The following is a 16,412-nucleotide window of genomic DNA, read 5'->3' as shown; positions in this document are numbered from 1 at the left end:
GAAGAATGAATCCTGTGTTTAACAGAATGTGCTCTTTTAAAGAAATGTTCTCTGCTGACTATTTTAAAACGCTTCTCTTTTCCTATATCCCCTGCCTGTTCCTTCTTGGCATCCAGGACCAGCTACTCTGGTTCTGCTCACAATCTCACCATTGTTGGTGTGAGAGCCCTCTCCTAAGGAGAAAATGCCACCTGAAAGGGCCTTCTCGTGCTCTTCTGCCTGATCAGCTCTTCATTTGCCTTCAAATATCTGATCAAAACTTCTTCCCTCCTTTCCGTTTGCCTTTTAGTTGCATTCTTCACTATCATAATGAAAGGATAATTTATATAATGCATCGCTAAAGTATTCTGAGATTCTGAATTTCAGAATTATCATACCTAACTGTAATGGGCTGCCTGGTAACTTTTACAACCTTTAGCCTTCTGCCTCCTTATGTCCCCTTTCACATATGTGAGATCTTCAGCGAGGGTTGGTCACTGCTCAACAGGAGATGAAAAATCCAACTATCAGACATCAGCAAAAATAATCAAATTTCTTCAACTCCGTTCTAATGTCTGCTGCACCACCTAAGCACCAAGCGCAGGGAATAAAGGTAGAGAATGGGAAGCGCTACTGACAGCAGATGTAGTGCCTGCGTTGCAGTCAGCAACACTTAAGGAGACTCAGAAGTAGCACTTGTGGAAAACTTTCAGGTAAGAGCAGCAGTTACAATCATACTTTTAAATAAAGACTAGCACTGGATGGTTTTGAGCAGGATAGAAGCGGCAGCATCTGCAAGAAATAACAGCACCTTCTTTATCAATGGTCCGTGTTTATAGCATTGACCTATTGCTGTACTGGTGGGTTCAGGGCTGGAAGGGGAAAAATCAAAATTCTACCAGAAATATAAAACCTAATTCACTCCAGAAGTTTTTTGTGAAAAATGACTTCCGACACCTTAGTAGCCAGCCTGGGGCATCTTCACATAAACAGTTACCAACTTTGTTTGAAAGTCCTTTAAGTCAGAGAAGGGCGTTTGCAGACCTCATTGGTCTGAGAGAATTGCTACATAAAAGACTGAGCAGGGCGTTTACGCTTATGTAGCAATAAAGGTACATTTAGAGTGATGTCATCAAATTCAGAAGCACGCCTGTGATCAACACGTGTTTTAGAAATAACACCTACCATAAAGAACACGGTCATGAAGGGAAAAAGATCTCTCATTTCCCTAGCCATACTTCAAACATTTTTGACTGAATTTCTTTTTCATAGTTGTCTTCTACAGAGTATTTCCACTTCCTTTCCTTGGGGGGGACAGAGGAAGCAAGGCCTAGTGTTCCACACTTCAGCCACAGAAATTAAAATATTTTAGAAGAGAAAAAGAGTAATGGTAAAACCATAAAAGGTGTTAGGAATCTCAGAAATGCATATAGTTATAGCTGCTATTTTCTATTTCTGTCTAAATTTTAGTTGACACTGTTCTACTCAAGAGGAATATAAAGGCCTTCGCCCTATCAAGTACATGAGGAAAAACTGTATACAAATCCCACTAAACCCTTATGAGAGTAGGACAAGTTTACCACTACACAAAAACAAAACTGGAAGATTGAAAGAATGGTCAGGTTCAGAGGACAGATCATCAATCACCTTTTTGGTACGCAATACAGTATAAATCATGCTTAAAAGAGTCAAAAAAAGTATTTCAAGACAGTTATTTCCAGAAACTCTGGAAAATAGCCATTAAGCACAGAGCGACAACTTGATGCTCATTAGTGATAAAGGTAAATAAACTTTTTTTTTTTCTGTCAGATAACTCCAGAGTTGAAACTTTAACAACTGCATTACATTTCAAATCCAATGCAACTAGTAAATAAACTAAATTGTTGCATAATATTATTCATTCTGTGTGTGTGTTTATGTTCAAGTGCATCTTACACATTAACTCTTAATGTTTGTCCTTTCTCCAGGGTTTGAAAGACCACCAAGACAGTTTTCTTTCTTTAGTCCAAGTCATTTGCTATGTTGAAGCTAGGCGTTTGGTAAAAGAGCACAGTTTTCTGCGCTTCAAAATAAGTGGAATTTTTCCGCGTTGTAATCTCAAACTTACACGTGAACTTCCAAAATTCATAATTACTAATTTGACAAGAGGTTGCAAGGAAAATAAAAATTAGGATGTGCCCAGGTGCTTCTTTCCCCTGCACCTTGTGTCCGAGCTGGTGCGTTTCCCTGCGACCACGTGCAGCAGAACTAGCGCCCTGCTTTCCATGAAGAAGGAATCAGATATTAAATGTGGTCATTCTCAGCCAGAGGAGAACTGGCCACAACACCCAGCTGCAACACAAATACTTTGCAGAAGACTGAATTTTGGTATCAGTTCCTATTATTTAGGTCTTAGTTCAAGCCATAATTCAGACACATCCTTAACAGTTAGCACGTGAGTTGTCTCAGGTGGGTTAACAGCACCACTCAAGTTCCTCTGGCTGGGTAAAAGCCCAGCAAGAACCTGGGGTATCTGCTGTGAGATCCCCTTATCGACAGGATTTTGAACTCCTCACACAAAAGGATCCTCAAGAAATTCTTGTTCAGTGGAGAGCTCAAGCAGACCCTAAGCACACTCCCGATCCCTTTGGGTAGAACCTGATTCCAATAAACAAACACAGAAACTGTTTAAGTGCTCTGCTGAATCATGGCCTAAACACAACAGGACTTATCATTAAATACTATAGGTTGGTAGATAGATAGATAGATACAAAGATAAATTAGTTTGCTACCGTTGGATGCTTTAGTCTAAAAAGCTTCACAAAGCATTAGAAAAGTAGACAATACACCTCATTTTTTGTCTTAGAAAAATCTACAGTACCAGAAGTCTGAAAGCATATGCTCAGGTGGACTGTTTAAAAAAAGTATTTTGGTTTGTTTCCAAAGACAGTTTACATATTATGGAGTGAGGAATATCTCAAAGCCCTGAATAGTAACAAATGAAGGGAGGAAATCCTCAATTTATCTGTTATCCTTTTTCAGAGAAGAAGCTCAGAGAGCTGCCTAGTGCTCTACTGTTTTATATACCTACCTTCACCCTTCTGGCTTGTGAGCCTGAAGCTTACAAAGGCTGATGTCCTAGTGGGATGGGTTAGATCAACAACAATCAATTCTTTCCCCCTAAATGGTTGGCAACGAAAATCAAACCATCTTCTTCTCTCAAATGTGATAGCTACCTAAGGACTCTCAATCTATAGCTAACAGGAGGAAGCACAGATTGTACAATGAGTAAATTACTCTAATCCTTTAACTGCCTTTCTCAGAGATTAATCAATTCTTTTATTGAAAAACTAATTTGTGAATAAGGATGAGAAAAGAGTATGGGGACAGTGTGCAGTTAAAATTTTCAGCACTACCTGTAACAGTTCTCTTTTCCAGTGCACATTCTTCATTTTAACATTCATGTATATATTTCTTTATTGTTATTTCTAAGATATTTGAGGTGATGTACGCAACCAGTGCAGTTCTGCCAGTGCCAGCAGACCACATACTTACTCACTCGGGAATTTCCTCAGTATGAAAAAGCCTAGAAGGGGAAGCTGCTATAGGCGGCTAGACCCACAGAGTGGTATGTGCTGAGGGTGACGATAACGAAGCACTAGCAGGCCAGCATCACTGCACAGTTCTGGCAAATAAGCAATAGCAGATCCTGATCTCAGTTTACCTTTACATGCCAAGCTAAAAGATGCCAGTACAGGCACAGATTTATGTGCACACCACATGTCCCTGATTAGCGGTATCTCTGAGAGGGCCAGGGAAGGCAGCTGGAGCTGGTAACAGCTTCACTCATTCAATTTTAATTGACTCCTGTGTGTTTGTCAGATCCCTCAGAGCTGCCTTCCTTCTGTTTTAACTTGTGCCAAAAGCTGAACTGGTCCCATTAACCACAGGGAACAAGCAAGCAAGAAGTACCCATCAGCTACAGGTACAGAACAAAGTCTATATTGCTGTTTGAACTACATTTTAGATACAATCTGCACTGAATTTCAAGATCACAGACCAACGATCACAGTTCAAGCTGCAAACCCAGTGAAATTCAACACTATTCACACAATTATACATTAAAGCAGGCTTTGATTCAGAATCCTTTTGCTTAATTTTCATCTTCTGTGTTTGTATTTAGTGTCCAAACATCTCTCTCTGAAAATCCTAAGGACATGCCCATATGCTTCAGTGGGATCAAGTCTATACCACTAGCTGTTTACTGAACAACTACTGATACAGTGTTTAAATGCTATGCAATCAATCAAAATATTGAAAACAAACCAAACAAAAAAAAGAGCGACAATAATATTTTAGTGCATTTTTTACTTTCTCTAATGGTAACAAATGACTTAAGTGAAAGCTTGAGTAAAATGGGTCCAGACGTATATACATGATTTCTTTTGTAACTCTTTTTAAAGTACAAATAATTGGTGATGATAAATGGCAGACAGCATCACTGTTGAAAAAAGGGTTTATAAATCTTACCTCTGCTTTTATTTTATTGTCTCCAAAACAGAGGTGTTGTAAGTAGGCTGCAGCATTGGACTGTACTGAGGGAAACTGATGCTGTAACATCTGTATAACTTCTGGAAGCTCTGGATCTCGCCATCCGAACTCTCTGTGCGAAAACAAACAAGAAAGATTCATCAAAAATTGTGCTATTAGTAGTTAAACGTGGCAACAGTTGGGCCAACAAAGAAGAAAGACATGTCTAGGTAAAATCTTTATTTTTTCTTCATTATTTTCAAAGCAAACATCAAATATGAAGCTATTTTTCATTTTAAACTGTACCTCTCTGCAAAAAAAAAAGGTTATATAAAGTACAATTAGAGTAAATAACCTTATGGAATTAGGTCTCTAACTGCTGAAGTTTCCTAAATAAAAACAGCTACATGAAATCTTAATATAAGAAAAGAAGAAGATACATGCTCATACCATTCTTTCTCTATTAAAATTAAAATATGGAGGCTAGAATCAGAAGCACAAGTGGTTTGCTATGAAATGGTAGTTTATCAAAAAGTCCTTTTTACTTACTGCAATCTTTATTTGATATAAATTGCTATCTTATCTAGAAAGCAATGACCTATTTTGTCTTTTGGTTTATTTTTTCCAGAAACGATCCATGCTCAATGTAAAACTATTATACAGTTCTGGCCCTGCTTGAGCAGAGGGTTGGACCAGACGATCTCCAGAGGTCCCTGCCAGCCTCAGCCCATCTGTGACTCTGTAATTTTACCATTATATAATACACGCTTATACATCGGATTACTTTTAAATCTTCATGTGTACTAGTTAATCTAAAGCAGCTAGGTAAATACAAAGACTCAGTCTTTGCACTTTTCTTTAACCCAACAAAGCATGAAACACCATTCGCATCAAATGAAACAACTGAATCCAAGTGTGTTGAACAAATCTCAGCACGTATTCTGCAACTTCCAGAACTGAACTTAAAAGCAGTCTGTCACTTCAGATAAAATTTTCCCCTCTGTGTTTAAGGGTAAAATCGTTCATGAAAATGGCTTTGGACTTTGTGTCCCAAGAGCCAGACATGCACACAGCCACTCTGCATGAGCTAGTTAATTCTCATATGCCTTTTCCTCAAGAGCTAATTTTTTGTGCCATATAAATATTTTCACCATCTTGTATCTAATGCTACATGTACAAGGTAATAGAGGGGAAATTAGAGGAAAGAGGGGACTTGTGAAAAAGGTTGTAGGTTCTCTGTTGCAGTTACCATGATCACCTGGGAGTTCATTGCCAAAAAACCCCACAAGAGCTGTTGCAGAGTCCAGCTATAGTATTTTAAAAAATATTCCTGACCATTAGTTTCCTTCCCAAATTATGGAGATTCTGCTGCACTGAGGCCAAGTGTACATATGTCACTGGGAGAATTCACCTGCGTTTAAGTAACGCTTACAGTAGCTCTGCAGTCTGTCTCAAGTAATACCAGCAGGTATCACACTTTAAGTACAACAGTTCTCCAAGACATTTCATTGAAACAAGACTCATTTTAAAATAATAATGAATTACTACAGAACAGAGGTATTGTCTGTTCTCTTCTGATATGGGATGTTTGCCATATCGAGAGTTGTCATTACAGTTGTATCTTTATGAAGATCCCGAATATAAATAGGAGATGTAAAAAAATACACGTAGAATTTCATCGGCTATTTCTCTTCAGACAAAACAGATGTTAACTCATGAATATTAAATTTCACTTTAAGTGTTTAATACAAAGAAACCATGAAGATGTAATAATAAATCACATACGGACTATTCCAATGAATCTTGAGATGACGTAGACTGTTGGGAAGCTTCTACAAAGAGACCTTTTGCATATGTTCAGAAAGATCTTAACATTGAATTGATATTTTGAGAAGTCAGATGACATTGTAAAAGGTATCAGGGAAGGCTAGAAACTTTGGCAGCCAAAGACAGCAAACACCCCATCTTCTGTGTATACCAGTTTACTATGACTCTGTTAACAGGTGAAAAGTAAGTGATCCTTTGGCTAAGCACTTGTTTCTGTTTAAGAATGGGTAGTACAAACCCATAAGCAAATCATAAATTGACACAGATGATAGAAACAATGTTATTTGACATGTTAGCTTCCTCTCGTACTTGCTTTCTTACAGTTAACCATGTTAACACATGTGAACAGGTTCTTCAAACACATTAGACCTGCCACCTATATACATGGCTCTCAGCCAACCAAAGACATCTTCCAGAAAATATTTTTAAATAAAAATAAAAAATAATGAAAACCTCACCAACCTTACTGAGGACAAATTAATTATCCTAGCTCCACTTCTAATTTATTCTCATTTTCAATCCTAGACACCAAGTGCAGGTGTTGGTATTTTGGAGAGGATACAACATACCAGAAGAAAACAGCTTGTACGACAAGACAACAAGGGGGAAAATTTGAGTTGTTTTACACCAAATAACTACATTTTCTAGTGTTGGAACTTCTATCACCAAATTCTTTCCGAAAGGAAATGTCCTCCTTCATAGTATGTGCATTACTTGAACAGAAAGCAAACAAACAAAAAGCCCGTTATGTACAGTAGTACACCATGGAGCCTGACAACCAGCTCAGGTTCTTCTTCCTCTTGTCCTGGAATCCAGGCCAGAAGACACAATGAGGGGGCAAAAGGAAAAGGTCTCTTCATCAAAGGTACAGTTAATTGTTCTGATGAACCTGCAGTCTTGACGTGGTATTTACATACGAAAACATGGCTGTGCCTACTTTTTCCTTCTGATCTCCAAAAAGAAAAGTTAGCAAATAAGTGAATACGTGTTGAATACTTGTTGGAAATGGTTGTGTGCACACTGGACGTAAGTAGAAAATTAATTCAGAAAAGAAACCCTTAGCACTGAATACTGAGTTTGTCATGTAACCAGTTTTAGGAGAGATAATGAACAAAGCAGGAAAAAAAAGTTTAAAAATTTAGCCCCAGTATGCACTGTCATTTCAAGCAGATGGTCTCTAAGATGATTATATTTTTAGTAGTTTCTAAATAAAATACGGTAGCTATATAAAACAAACAAAAACTTCTGTCAACAGTTAAGGCTGCTTGAATAATTGTGATAATTTTAGCAGCCTTCAGGCCAGAAGGACTAGTTTCCAGGGGTTTACATTTTTCATTTGTTTTATACAAGTCTCTTATAGGTGGGAAAAACAGTGAGCTAGAGAGGACTTTTTTTTTTAAGAACTGTAAGCTTGCAGCTCTATTAACAACATTTACTTGAATTTTTTTTTTTTTTAAATTTGGCTTAATTATGAAAAATTAGGAAGGCTACTTAATGAAGTCAACTGGCAGAGGTCTTGAGAAGGGAGGAGGACTGGAATTTCTTGAAGACAAAGGTACAAAACTATCTGGAACATTTTGCATAGATGTGGGAGAACTTTCAGGCCATGGCTCCAAGTGTACTTATGTGACAAAAATACATATTAAAATAGCCAAACAAAAAGTAAGAGAAAAAAAACCAGTAGGGAAGGAAGGTATGTTGTAGAAGTCAAGAGCTGGAATAAACTGGGTTGCACCCTGGAAAGGTAACTGAAATTACATAGCAAAATATTTTTTACTGCCTACCAACAAAAAGCAGTAGTAGGGACAGTACTTGATGAAGATAAGGGTCAGATTAAAGGAAGGGAGAAGGATAATGAAAATCAAATCTACCTCCATTTCTGTGAAACATCTGTTATTGTGCCACACAGAAATTAGTTAAACTGGCAACATACGAGGATCCAATCCCTCGTAAAATTGTGAAGTAGAATTAAGTAAAATTTGAAACTGTAGTGAATATCCTAAACAAACACTAGCTAAGCCTATGTCCTTTATTAACATCCCCATGCTTAAAAAATCTGAGCGAGGCGATCCACACAGATGGTGAAACAAGCCAGAAGGCTGGAGTAAATGTGCGGAGGTGCATGGCATGCAATTTTGAGAATGCTATCAAACAGTATCTGTGTAGTTGATCCAAAAATGAAGAGTAAGCTAGCATCTGTACATTCAAGATCTTCCGCTATTGCCTCCGTTTCCCTTGGAATACCAACACTAAGCTGTTCAGGTCAGCTAAAGGCTTCTGGTGATGGTGTGGGTTTTTCCACAAGAGAATCACAGCTGTGCAAGAACTTCACAGCTTTGGCTGGAAAGCAGCATTTGCCGAAATATTTCCAAATATTTTGGCGGTTGCAGAAGTGCTTTATTTCTAGGGAGCGTCCTCATCTGAGGAGACTGACCAAAGCATGCCAAGGTGTTCCACCTTCTTTCTTTGATGGAAATGGTGCTCTAGGAATCTAGGATTGATCTCATTTTGAATCCTGCAGAAGGTTTTAGCTTGAAGTGGTGACTAAGGCAGATGTTCCATGCATTACAGCAGGCTACTGTTCCAGGGGTGGAAGAGGACCCAAAGGGGAACACTGAGTTATATGTCAGCTAGCAATATGTCTGCCTAGACTATCACAATAGGCCCTTTTACCTGTGAACAACTGAAGAGAATCAATAAGGAGCTGGACATGAGACACAACAGCTCTGAAACTGAGCAGCACAAGCAGCAGCACCAAGAAATCCAGGCTGATTTGGGTACAGCAAGCATTGCATCGAAACCAATTCCTGCTCCTGCCATCGTATCGCATACACGTCAGAAAGTAAAGGAGATGCAGACTTAAGAGAGATTATTAGTAACACAGCTGAATGCACTGGCTATGTGGGATCACTTAAAGGTGCTGCTGAATACAGACTAATGTACTGCGTCTGAATATTTGCTTGAATTATGCCAGAATTTTCTTTTTCTGCTACAGCAAATGCTGATGACACACAGAAAAGCAAAACCAAAATTCCTGTTACATCTATATCTGCACTGATTTTAAGAAGGCTACAAAATAAGTTTTAAAAGCATAGGTCTCCAGTTGCTAACTAAAGATATCGATCGCTTCTACGCAGCATTGGAGAAGCAGGTGTGATGGCTCTGTTTACTCTCCATCCATTGGTCGCAGTGAATCTCACGAGAGCTTGGGTTCTTATTTCTGATTTACATTATTAGAGCAGATCACATCTGATCAAGCAGTTGGCACAGGCAAGCACTGACACCCAGAGCTATTCCCGTCTCAGCAGCATTCCCCAAGGCAGCGCTGTGAAGACGCCTGCTGTAAAGAACCATATGCTTGACAAAGACTGAACCACCACCAAGCATTTATCAAAGAAAGAAAATGTATAATTTTTAGATATATTTATTACAAAAGTGTATGTTTAAACCAGACTGGTCCGTATGCACCTTCCTGTCTTAATACGCGTGCGCATATGTGAGACAGTCTTAGACTGGTGAAGGAAAGGTTTTCATATATGAAGTGGTGCACAAAGGCGAAGACAATACAATCTGAGCTAAGGATAATCTTTCCTAGATTTCTAACTCATATACATTGTGGCTTTGCTAATGCCAGTCTACAAGACTTTTTGCTGAACTTACGCCTACAGAGATATATCCTTCTGTTTGCTTCCTTTCCGCCCTCCCCCCCCAATTCAATAAAGCCTGAAAATCTCTTTTGCCTCGTTTCTGAAAGGAGAGCTGTGAGAATGGTTTTCTGCTAGTACTAGGAAAACCCAAACTACATGTAGCTCAGGATCAAACACAAGGAGAACTAATCAAGAGCCAAGAGAAGATCAAAGAAAGAACTACCTCCCATGTTTAAAGGCAGAAATGTACTTCTATTAAAAATATTTGGAAGGGAATATACCAATATTACAGGAATCTCTCTCTAAGGACTTTACCTTAGTACATTTAGAATGAGCAAAGAAAAGATGTTAAACTTAACTGGTAAAAAAAATCAAAAATACCTAAACGTAATCCACAGACAAGGACTGTGATATAAAGAGGAAGAAGCCATCTAACAGCTCGTTCCCTCATTTTTTTTCCGTGATTCTATGACAGTTGGTCAAACAAAAGTGAACACATACTTACTACGCTTAATTTATTGGGAGTTGAATTTGAAGTATTTCCTTAAATTATTTTCCCTTTTTTAAACATACTTCACCACATGCAAGCACATACATATGCAGAGATTGTTAGCCCGGGCTGAATGACCTGCTACAGTTTAAGAGGAGGCAGAACTACTATATTCGCTTTGAAAATGTAACACATGAATATTGGGTACTCTAGCACACAATTTAGGAAATAAAAGACAGAGATGTCAATCTCTATTCCACTCACCTTGGAAAACCCTCAAAACCCTTCACCATATTGTCTTCTGTAGTCAAACTTGGCCAAAGAAGTGTACAACAACAAGCAAGATCACCTTCATCTTCATCCCCACGCTGATACGAACAACATACATCCACAAGACGTAGTAACAGCAGGTTTGGGCCTAATACAAACCCCTTAGGGCAGCAATGAACCCTTATCAGCACAGAGCTCCCTCTACTTCTGTTTTGTCCTTTCAAGAAAGATAAACCAAACCCAGACTACTGGAAAAGTTAGGAACAAAATAATCTGACATAGTTTAGGCTAAATTTCGAAGCACCAGAAGTAAGGACAGAGAAAAGGAACCGTAAATCTATCTTCTATGAATAAAAAGGTAAGTTCTAATGAAATAAAGAAAACCATCCACGTGATTGTTTATTCCAACCTGAAAACTGCTGCCTGTGTGGGATGCTCCGTATGACTGATGCAAACGCATCCAGTGTCACAGAATTAGAGTAAATGTGCACATCCCACCAAACCTGCAACTCCTGAATCTCACGAATCTTCACCATTTGCTTCTTCTGCTAATGGAGTTCTTAACACTTTCTGAAGAGCTGCTCTTGTTAGAGCAATGTGCTTGCCAAATGGCTTTGTAATGTTAAGAAATGATCGCAATAACCTCTTCATTGCTGGGTTGCTTAATTTTTTTTTAATACATGCACAACTGTAAATTTGATTTGCAGGCAAAAAATTGTACAAACGGTACAAATGGAATCAGAAAGAGGAGGAAGCATCTCACTACAGAGTCTAATGACACTTGAGGTATGGGAAAAGTGGATTTCGGAGCTTGTCAGCACTTGAGTAGGCAAACATTAGAAAGATACACTTGGCCCAACAGTTACTGATTTTCATTTGAGTAACACACTGTATCTACTTACCCAGGTATACTGTGACCTGTTAGTATATGCAGTGTTAGGATACTATCTGCCATACCTGGACCCACTTTACGGGGTCAATAATTTCACTGATGCAAATGGGCAACAGTTTGCATTCTGGCAATGTACCATTTAAATATTTAAGTGTATAATATATGAGCAGTCAACGACATTTGACTGCACTTCAATATATACTTTACTTTTAGTTAAGCATGTAGCTTACGTCTTCCCTAGATTTCAAATTTAGCACAGCTGAATGTAAAACAGCTGTACAAACATTTGGCAATCCTGCCGAAAACCTGGATGCTGCTCTTGGTTTTCCTTAGTTTACGCTTCCACGTGGCCTAAACTAGAACCACCATGCAGTAGTGCTCACACAGATTCATCACAAATGTGGTTTTTACAATGTATTTGTGTCTGCTAATGAGGAGCAGAGGAGGATGTGCTGTGGCAGGCGCACAGGATCCCTGCCCAGCTCTGCCAAGCAGCGATGGAGATGCTCAGCCTGTCCCAGGGCTTTAACAGAACCATAAACCAGAGGTCTCAGGGCTAATCCAGCACTTCAAAAAACCATCTCTCCGATACAGCAAAGGGCTAAAACTGACTTGTACAATGGCAAATATACTCTCCTGCAGCTCTGCCTTTGTATCCTTTATATGTTCTCCGATAAGGCATCGCTTTTCTGTTTTTACATTACTACCTGCAATTTAGATTTTAAAATAAGAAAACCTAAGAAGTGAGCTTGTGAAGAGGCAAGATGAGAACTACTTCAACGTAACAAAATGAATGGTCTGGAGCTGAACCGTCTGCAGATTTCTTGAACATTTTCATCTTAAGAGGAAAAGATTTTAAAGATGATACAGTTGAGTAAAGATTATCTAATGACATCGACCCGCGTGGTCCTATTTACAGCTCTAGGTTACTGCCTCCAATACAACAGGATTACATTCAGAGGTATTAACTATTATCAGCCCAAGGTTACCCTGATTTCATTTAGAAATGTCATTTTAATTGAAATATATTTATGAACCTTTATGAAATAATCTCTCATGCTATCGGTACTGATCTATAAGTACTTAATTCCCTCACTCCCAGTGAGGGAGCTTTTAAGAAAAAAGTTGCCTGTGTCCTGAGGTAGCCATACCCTGCTGTAGCTGGTACAATGTTATCTCTCCTCTAGACTGTGGGGTGGGGAGCAGAGAAAAATTAGGGGCTTCAGTGCTTTAGGTTACCTTTAATTTTGCCATTTGTAGTATGTGGTTTGTTTAGTGTTTTGGGTTGGGTTTTTTTTGTTTGTTTGTTTGGGGTTTTTTTTGGTTAGCAAGTGGCATTTATCTTTTGGTGCTGTTGAGCTGAAACAGTCTTGAAAATCTTGTTTAATCTCTTCCTCTGCAGGCATTTGCATATACAGGGAATGCTTCTGCAAAGGCAAGTAAGAGGCAAATTAGGTAAGCTATCAAGATGTCTTTAAGCTGCCTAATTTATCTTCTTTCTCCCTGCAACGCATAACATTTTTCTGACCCCCTACTGCAGAAGGGCCTTACAGTAGCTTAATACATTGCAGCTGTGAAAATACGCCAAGTTAACCCTTCCCTCAGAGACCAGCTCATGCTTCCTTCTCTCCGTGTACAGGAGTTCACACTTCACAGGGAAGATTTCAGAAGATTGTGAAATGCTGCTCAGCAGCAGAACAGCTGTTACAGATGTGGGTATGCTTTCCTCATAGATCAGAAAGGTAGAATCGTAGACGGGAGATTAGAACAGCAGACAGACCTAAGGGATACCAGCCTTGACTGTGTCATTGACTAACTTTGTCAGACACAGTCATTTACTTTAATGCCTTTCTCCAACGTTTGATAGATTCTCTGTCTCTGGAGACCTGTAAATCAAAATTGTCTCCTTTTCTAGAACTCATGTTCCCATTCAGAGGCTCTTAAACCTTTCTGTATTTCAACAACAGGAGAAAAAAGCTTTTGAGGTCCTGCTCCCATCTGGCCATGTAGAAATGTATGCTTTCCAAAGAACAAATGCTACTCCACAAAACCCTGATTTTCCTCTGAAAATGGGAGGAGCACTTTAGAGAGGGAGACATTTATTTAATTTCCCCACATGCATCAAGACACCTAACCATTGCAGCTGTTAAAAAAAAGAACAAAAAAGCAGCAGGAACAATTTAGCATTAGCCTAACAGCACCAATGTTAACAACTCAAACCACGCTCATCTGCAGGAGAGGAAGCTAGCATACACAATACTCCCCGAAAGTCTCAGAGCAGCCACATCATTTTTTGAAATAACCACAAGAGTTCCCAAAAGGTTTTGGGGCACTCCACCTCTCTCCAGTTGAAGCTTTTAATGTCATGTTATTAAGCACAATGAGTTTCACAATAACCGACGTGACAACACATGGATCGTCTCTCCCCGTTGCTCTCTTTCTTTGATTAAGCTTCTGGCCCCAGCAGATCTCCTGAGTCGCAGGGCAGTGAGAGGAGAACTGCTTCTACCCTTCTGCAGCAGGGATGATGGAAAGTCAAGCCTTTTCAGGTTTGGGGAAATAAAAAAGCAATCAGACTGGATGTTTCCCTCCTATCCACAATAAGAAGCATGGGCAGATCGCCATCCGGGTAACCTACAGACTGCCATGGGAAAGCAGGGAGCACCAGAACCAGCAACTGGGCATTTTCTAGGTGTGCGAATAGCAGACAGTAGGAAATGCCAACAGTGCATACAGTTTAGCACAAGCTGCAGAAATATTTTTTACAGCTGGGGTGGGGGCAAGGAAAGGGTGTCCATCTGAAATATTAGAAAGTTTTCGTCCTAAATATCTTGTGCTATCTCATTTCTTAGTGATTACTCCATTGAGTGCATTATTGGCTTACTTTGTCACTGCGTGGCAGCAACTCTCACCTTATCTGCACACATACATGCCCAGGCATCGTTCTTATCTATCTAACACTTTGCAGCACTCCCTGTCTTTCTGAGCACAGTCAACTCTTCAAAGTAGACAATCTTTTGATGCTTAAATAATGAATATTAAACAATAAAACTTAAAGGTGACTCAAAATATCATACAAATTGATAAGCCCCAGAATTTGCCCTGAAACACTCAAACACCAAGTCTGGAAAGCCAAGAGAAAAACCCACATAAATTTCAAATACTGAATTAAAAAAAAATCAAACAACAAAATGTTCTCCTTTTCTTTTCTTACAACTAGACTCCTATTCAATCTTTTAGAGAAGCCGAGGAACTAATTCTGTTCATTAAACTTGCAAGGTGTACAATTCTATAAATGCACTTGAATTTGATCTTTTTGTCAAAGGGAAATACAGACTAATGGCTTTTCTTTACTGCCTTTATTTCAGTTTTCATTAAGCATGAAAAAACTGGTCTCCTGCATGTTAGCTTGATGCATCTCAACGTACAACCACCAAAACAATGTAATAATGCAAGACATACTTGACACTCAGGAGACAGAAAGTTCATGGGATCAATAACGAAAGAGTCAAATTGTTAAAAATTGCTCAAATGGAAAGCTGTTGGATGGAAGGAAAAATATCCACCAGTAATGAGCAGTGACACTCAAATACTATTGCTACCTCCCATCACACGCCTTTCATCTACTTCAAAGCACGGTAGAAATTCTGGGGAACTCTCTTAATGCAGTACATAGATGTCATCATCTTCATGTCGGGCATGGGTACAGAGAGACAGCGCTTACATGCCTCTCTCACAGGGAAAATAGAAAAATTGACAAAAGTTAGAAGAGCTGCTATTAAATCCTCAGCCTTTGTTTTCAACGCTCTGAACCAAATACACTGATTCACTGTTAGCTGACTGCAAAAGCTTTTCAAAAATTTAAAAATGCAGAAGATCTGGACAGTATTTCAGGGGAGTGCAGGACAAGAAGAGACTTTCTGGGCCATCAAAGCCAATTTCTGACTGCAAGTCTCCCGCTATTTGGCACATATGCTGCAGCATACATTGCTCAAGCTAAAGATGGTCTCGTGTAGGGAAATTTTAATCTAGCTGAGATTTTGTTGACCCTAACAACAGTTTCAGTTTATAAATGAAAAAATTAAAAAAAAAAAAAAAAAGATTTGTCACACATACCCATTCAGAAGGGGTGCTTTTTTGTTGCTGTTTCTAACAGGGTGTTTCAATCATGGCTTTTTCTGTTCAAAGCACCAACAAACCTAATACATATCCCCCTTTTCAGAATACCAAATCAGAAAACACGGCTGTACTTCTGCACTTGGAGGAAGGAATAAAAGGCGAAAGGATGGTTTCTAGCTGGGTATCTCACGTGATAACAATTCTGTTCTCTGTTCGGGCCACAGGATAACCCAGAGTCTCCCCAGTGACACAAAAGCCAGCAGAAGAATGACAAGCTCGTTGATGGACAGCTAAGACTAACAGAAAGTACTACCAGTGCTACCAGTACAACATCACGGAAACTCAAAACCCTCAACTGCTGTGTCAGCATCGAAACCAGGCCAAGAACAGCGTGTCTTACCTAAAAAAACAATGCAAAAGCCAAATCAGAGAAAAAAATTTTACATGGACGATACTCAGAGTTAATGGCAAAAGCGGGCTGTAGATTTTAAATAAACATAAAATAGACATCTCGTATGTATATTTGATAGCTTTACCTCAGTAAAATGCAACTCAGAGAAACATCCTTCGAACGGGGAAAACCAGCTCCTCTCTTAGTTGCCATCCTATCGGGTTACAACTGGGACACGACTTTCCGATCCTTTACAAAAGGAATGAAGCTGCAGACTGCTCTGCACAG

The 16,412-nt window shown here is 39.1% G+C and overlaps 1 protein-coding gene across 1 annotated transcript in view; it reads right to left on the bottom strand.

Moving 5' to 3' along the window:
• Positions 1–16,412, bottom strand: part of CTNND2 (catenin delta 2) — a 566,347-nt gene that overhangs the window by 175,834 nt on the left and 374,101 nt on the right. The window contains exon 9 of the mRNA XM_075495646.1: positions 4,489–4,621. Coding sequence (XP_075351761.1) covers positions 4,489–4,621 — 133 coding nt within the window. The remainder of the gene's footprint in view (positions 1–4,488; positions 4,622–16,412) is intronic.

The sequence above is a fragment of the Mycteria americana genome, chromosome 2 (genome assembly GCF_035582795.1).
Source record: "Mycteria americana isolate JAX WOST 10 ecotype Jacksonville Zoo and Gardens chromosome 2, USCA_MyAme_1.0, whole genome shotgun sequence".
Classification (NCBI taxonomy): Eukaryota; Metazoa; Chordata; class Aves; order Ciconiiformes; family Ciconiidae; genus Mycteria; species Mycteria americana.
Note: the sequence above shows the minus strand (reverse complement) of the source record. Positions and strands in the feature narration are given on the sequence as shown.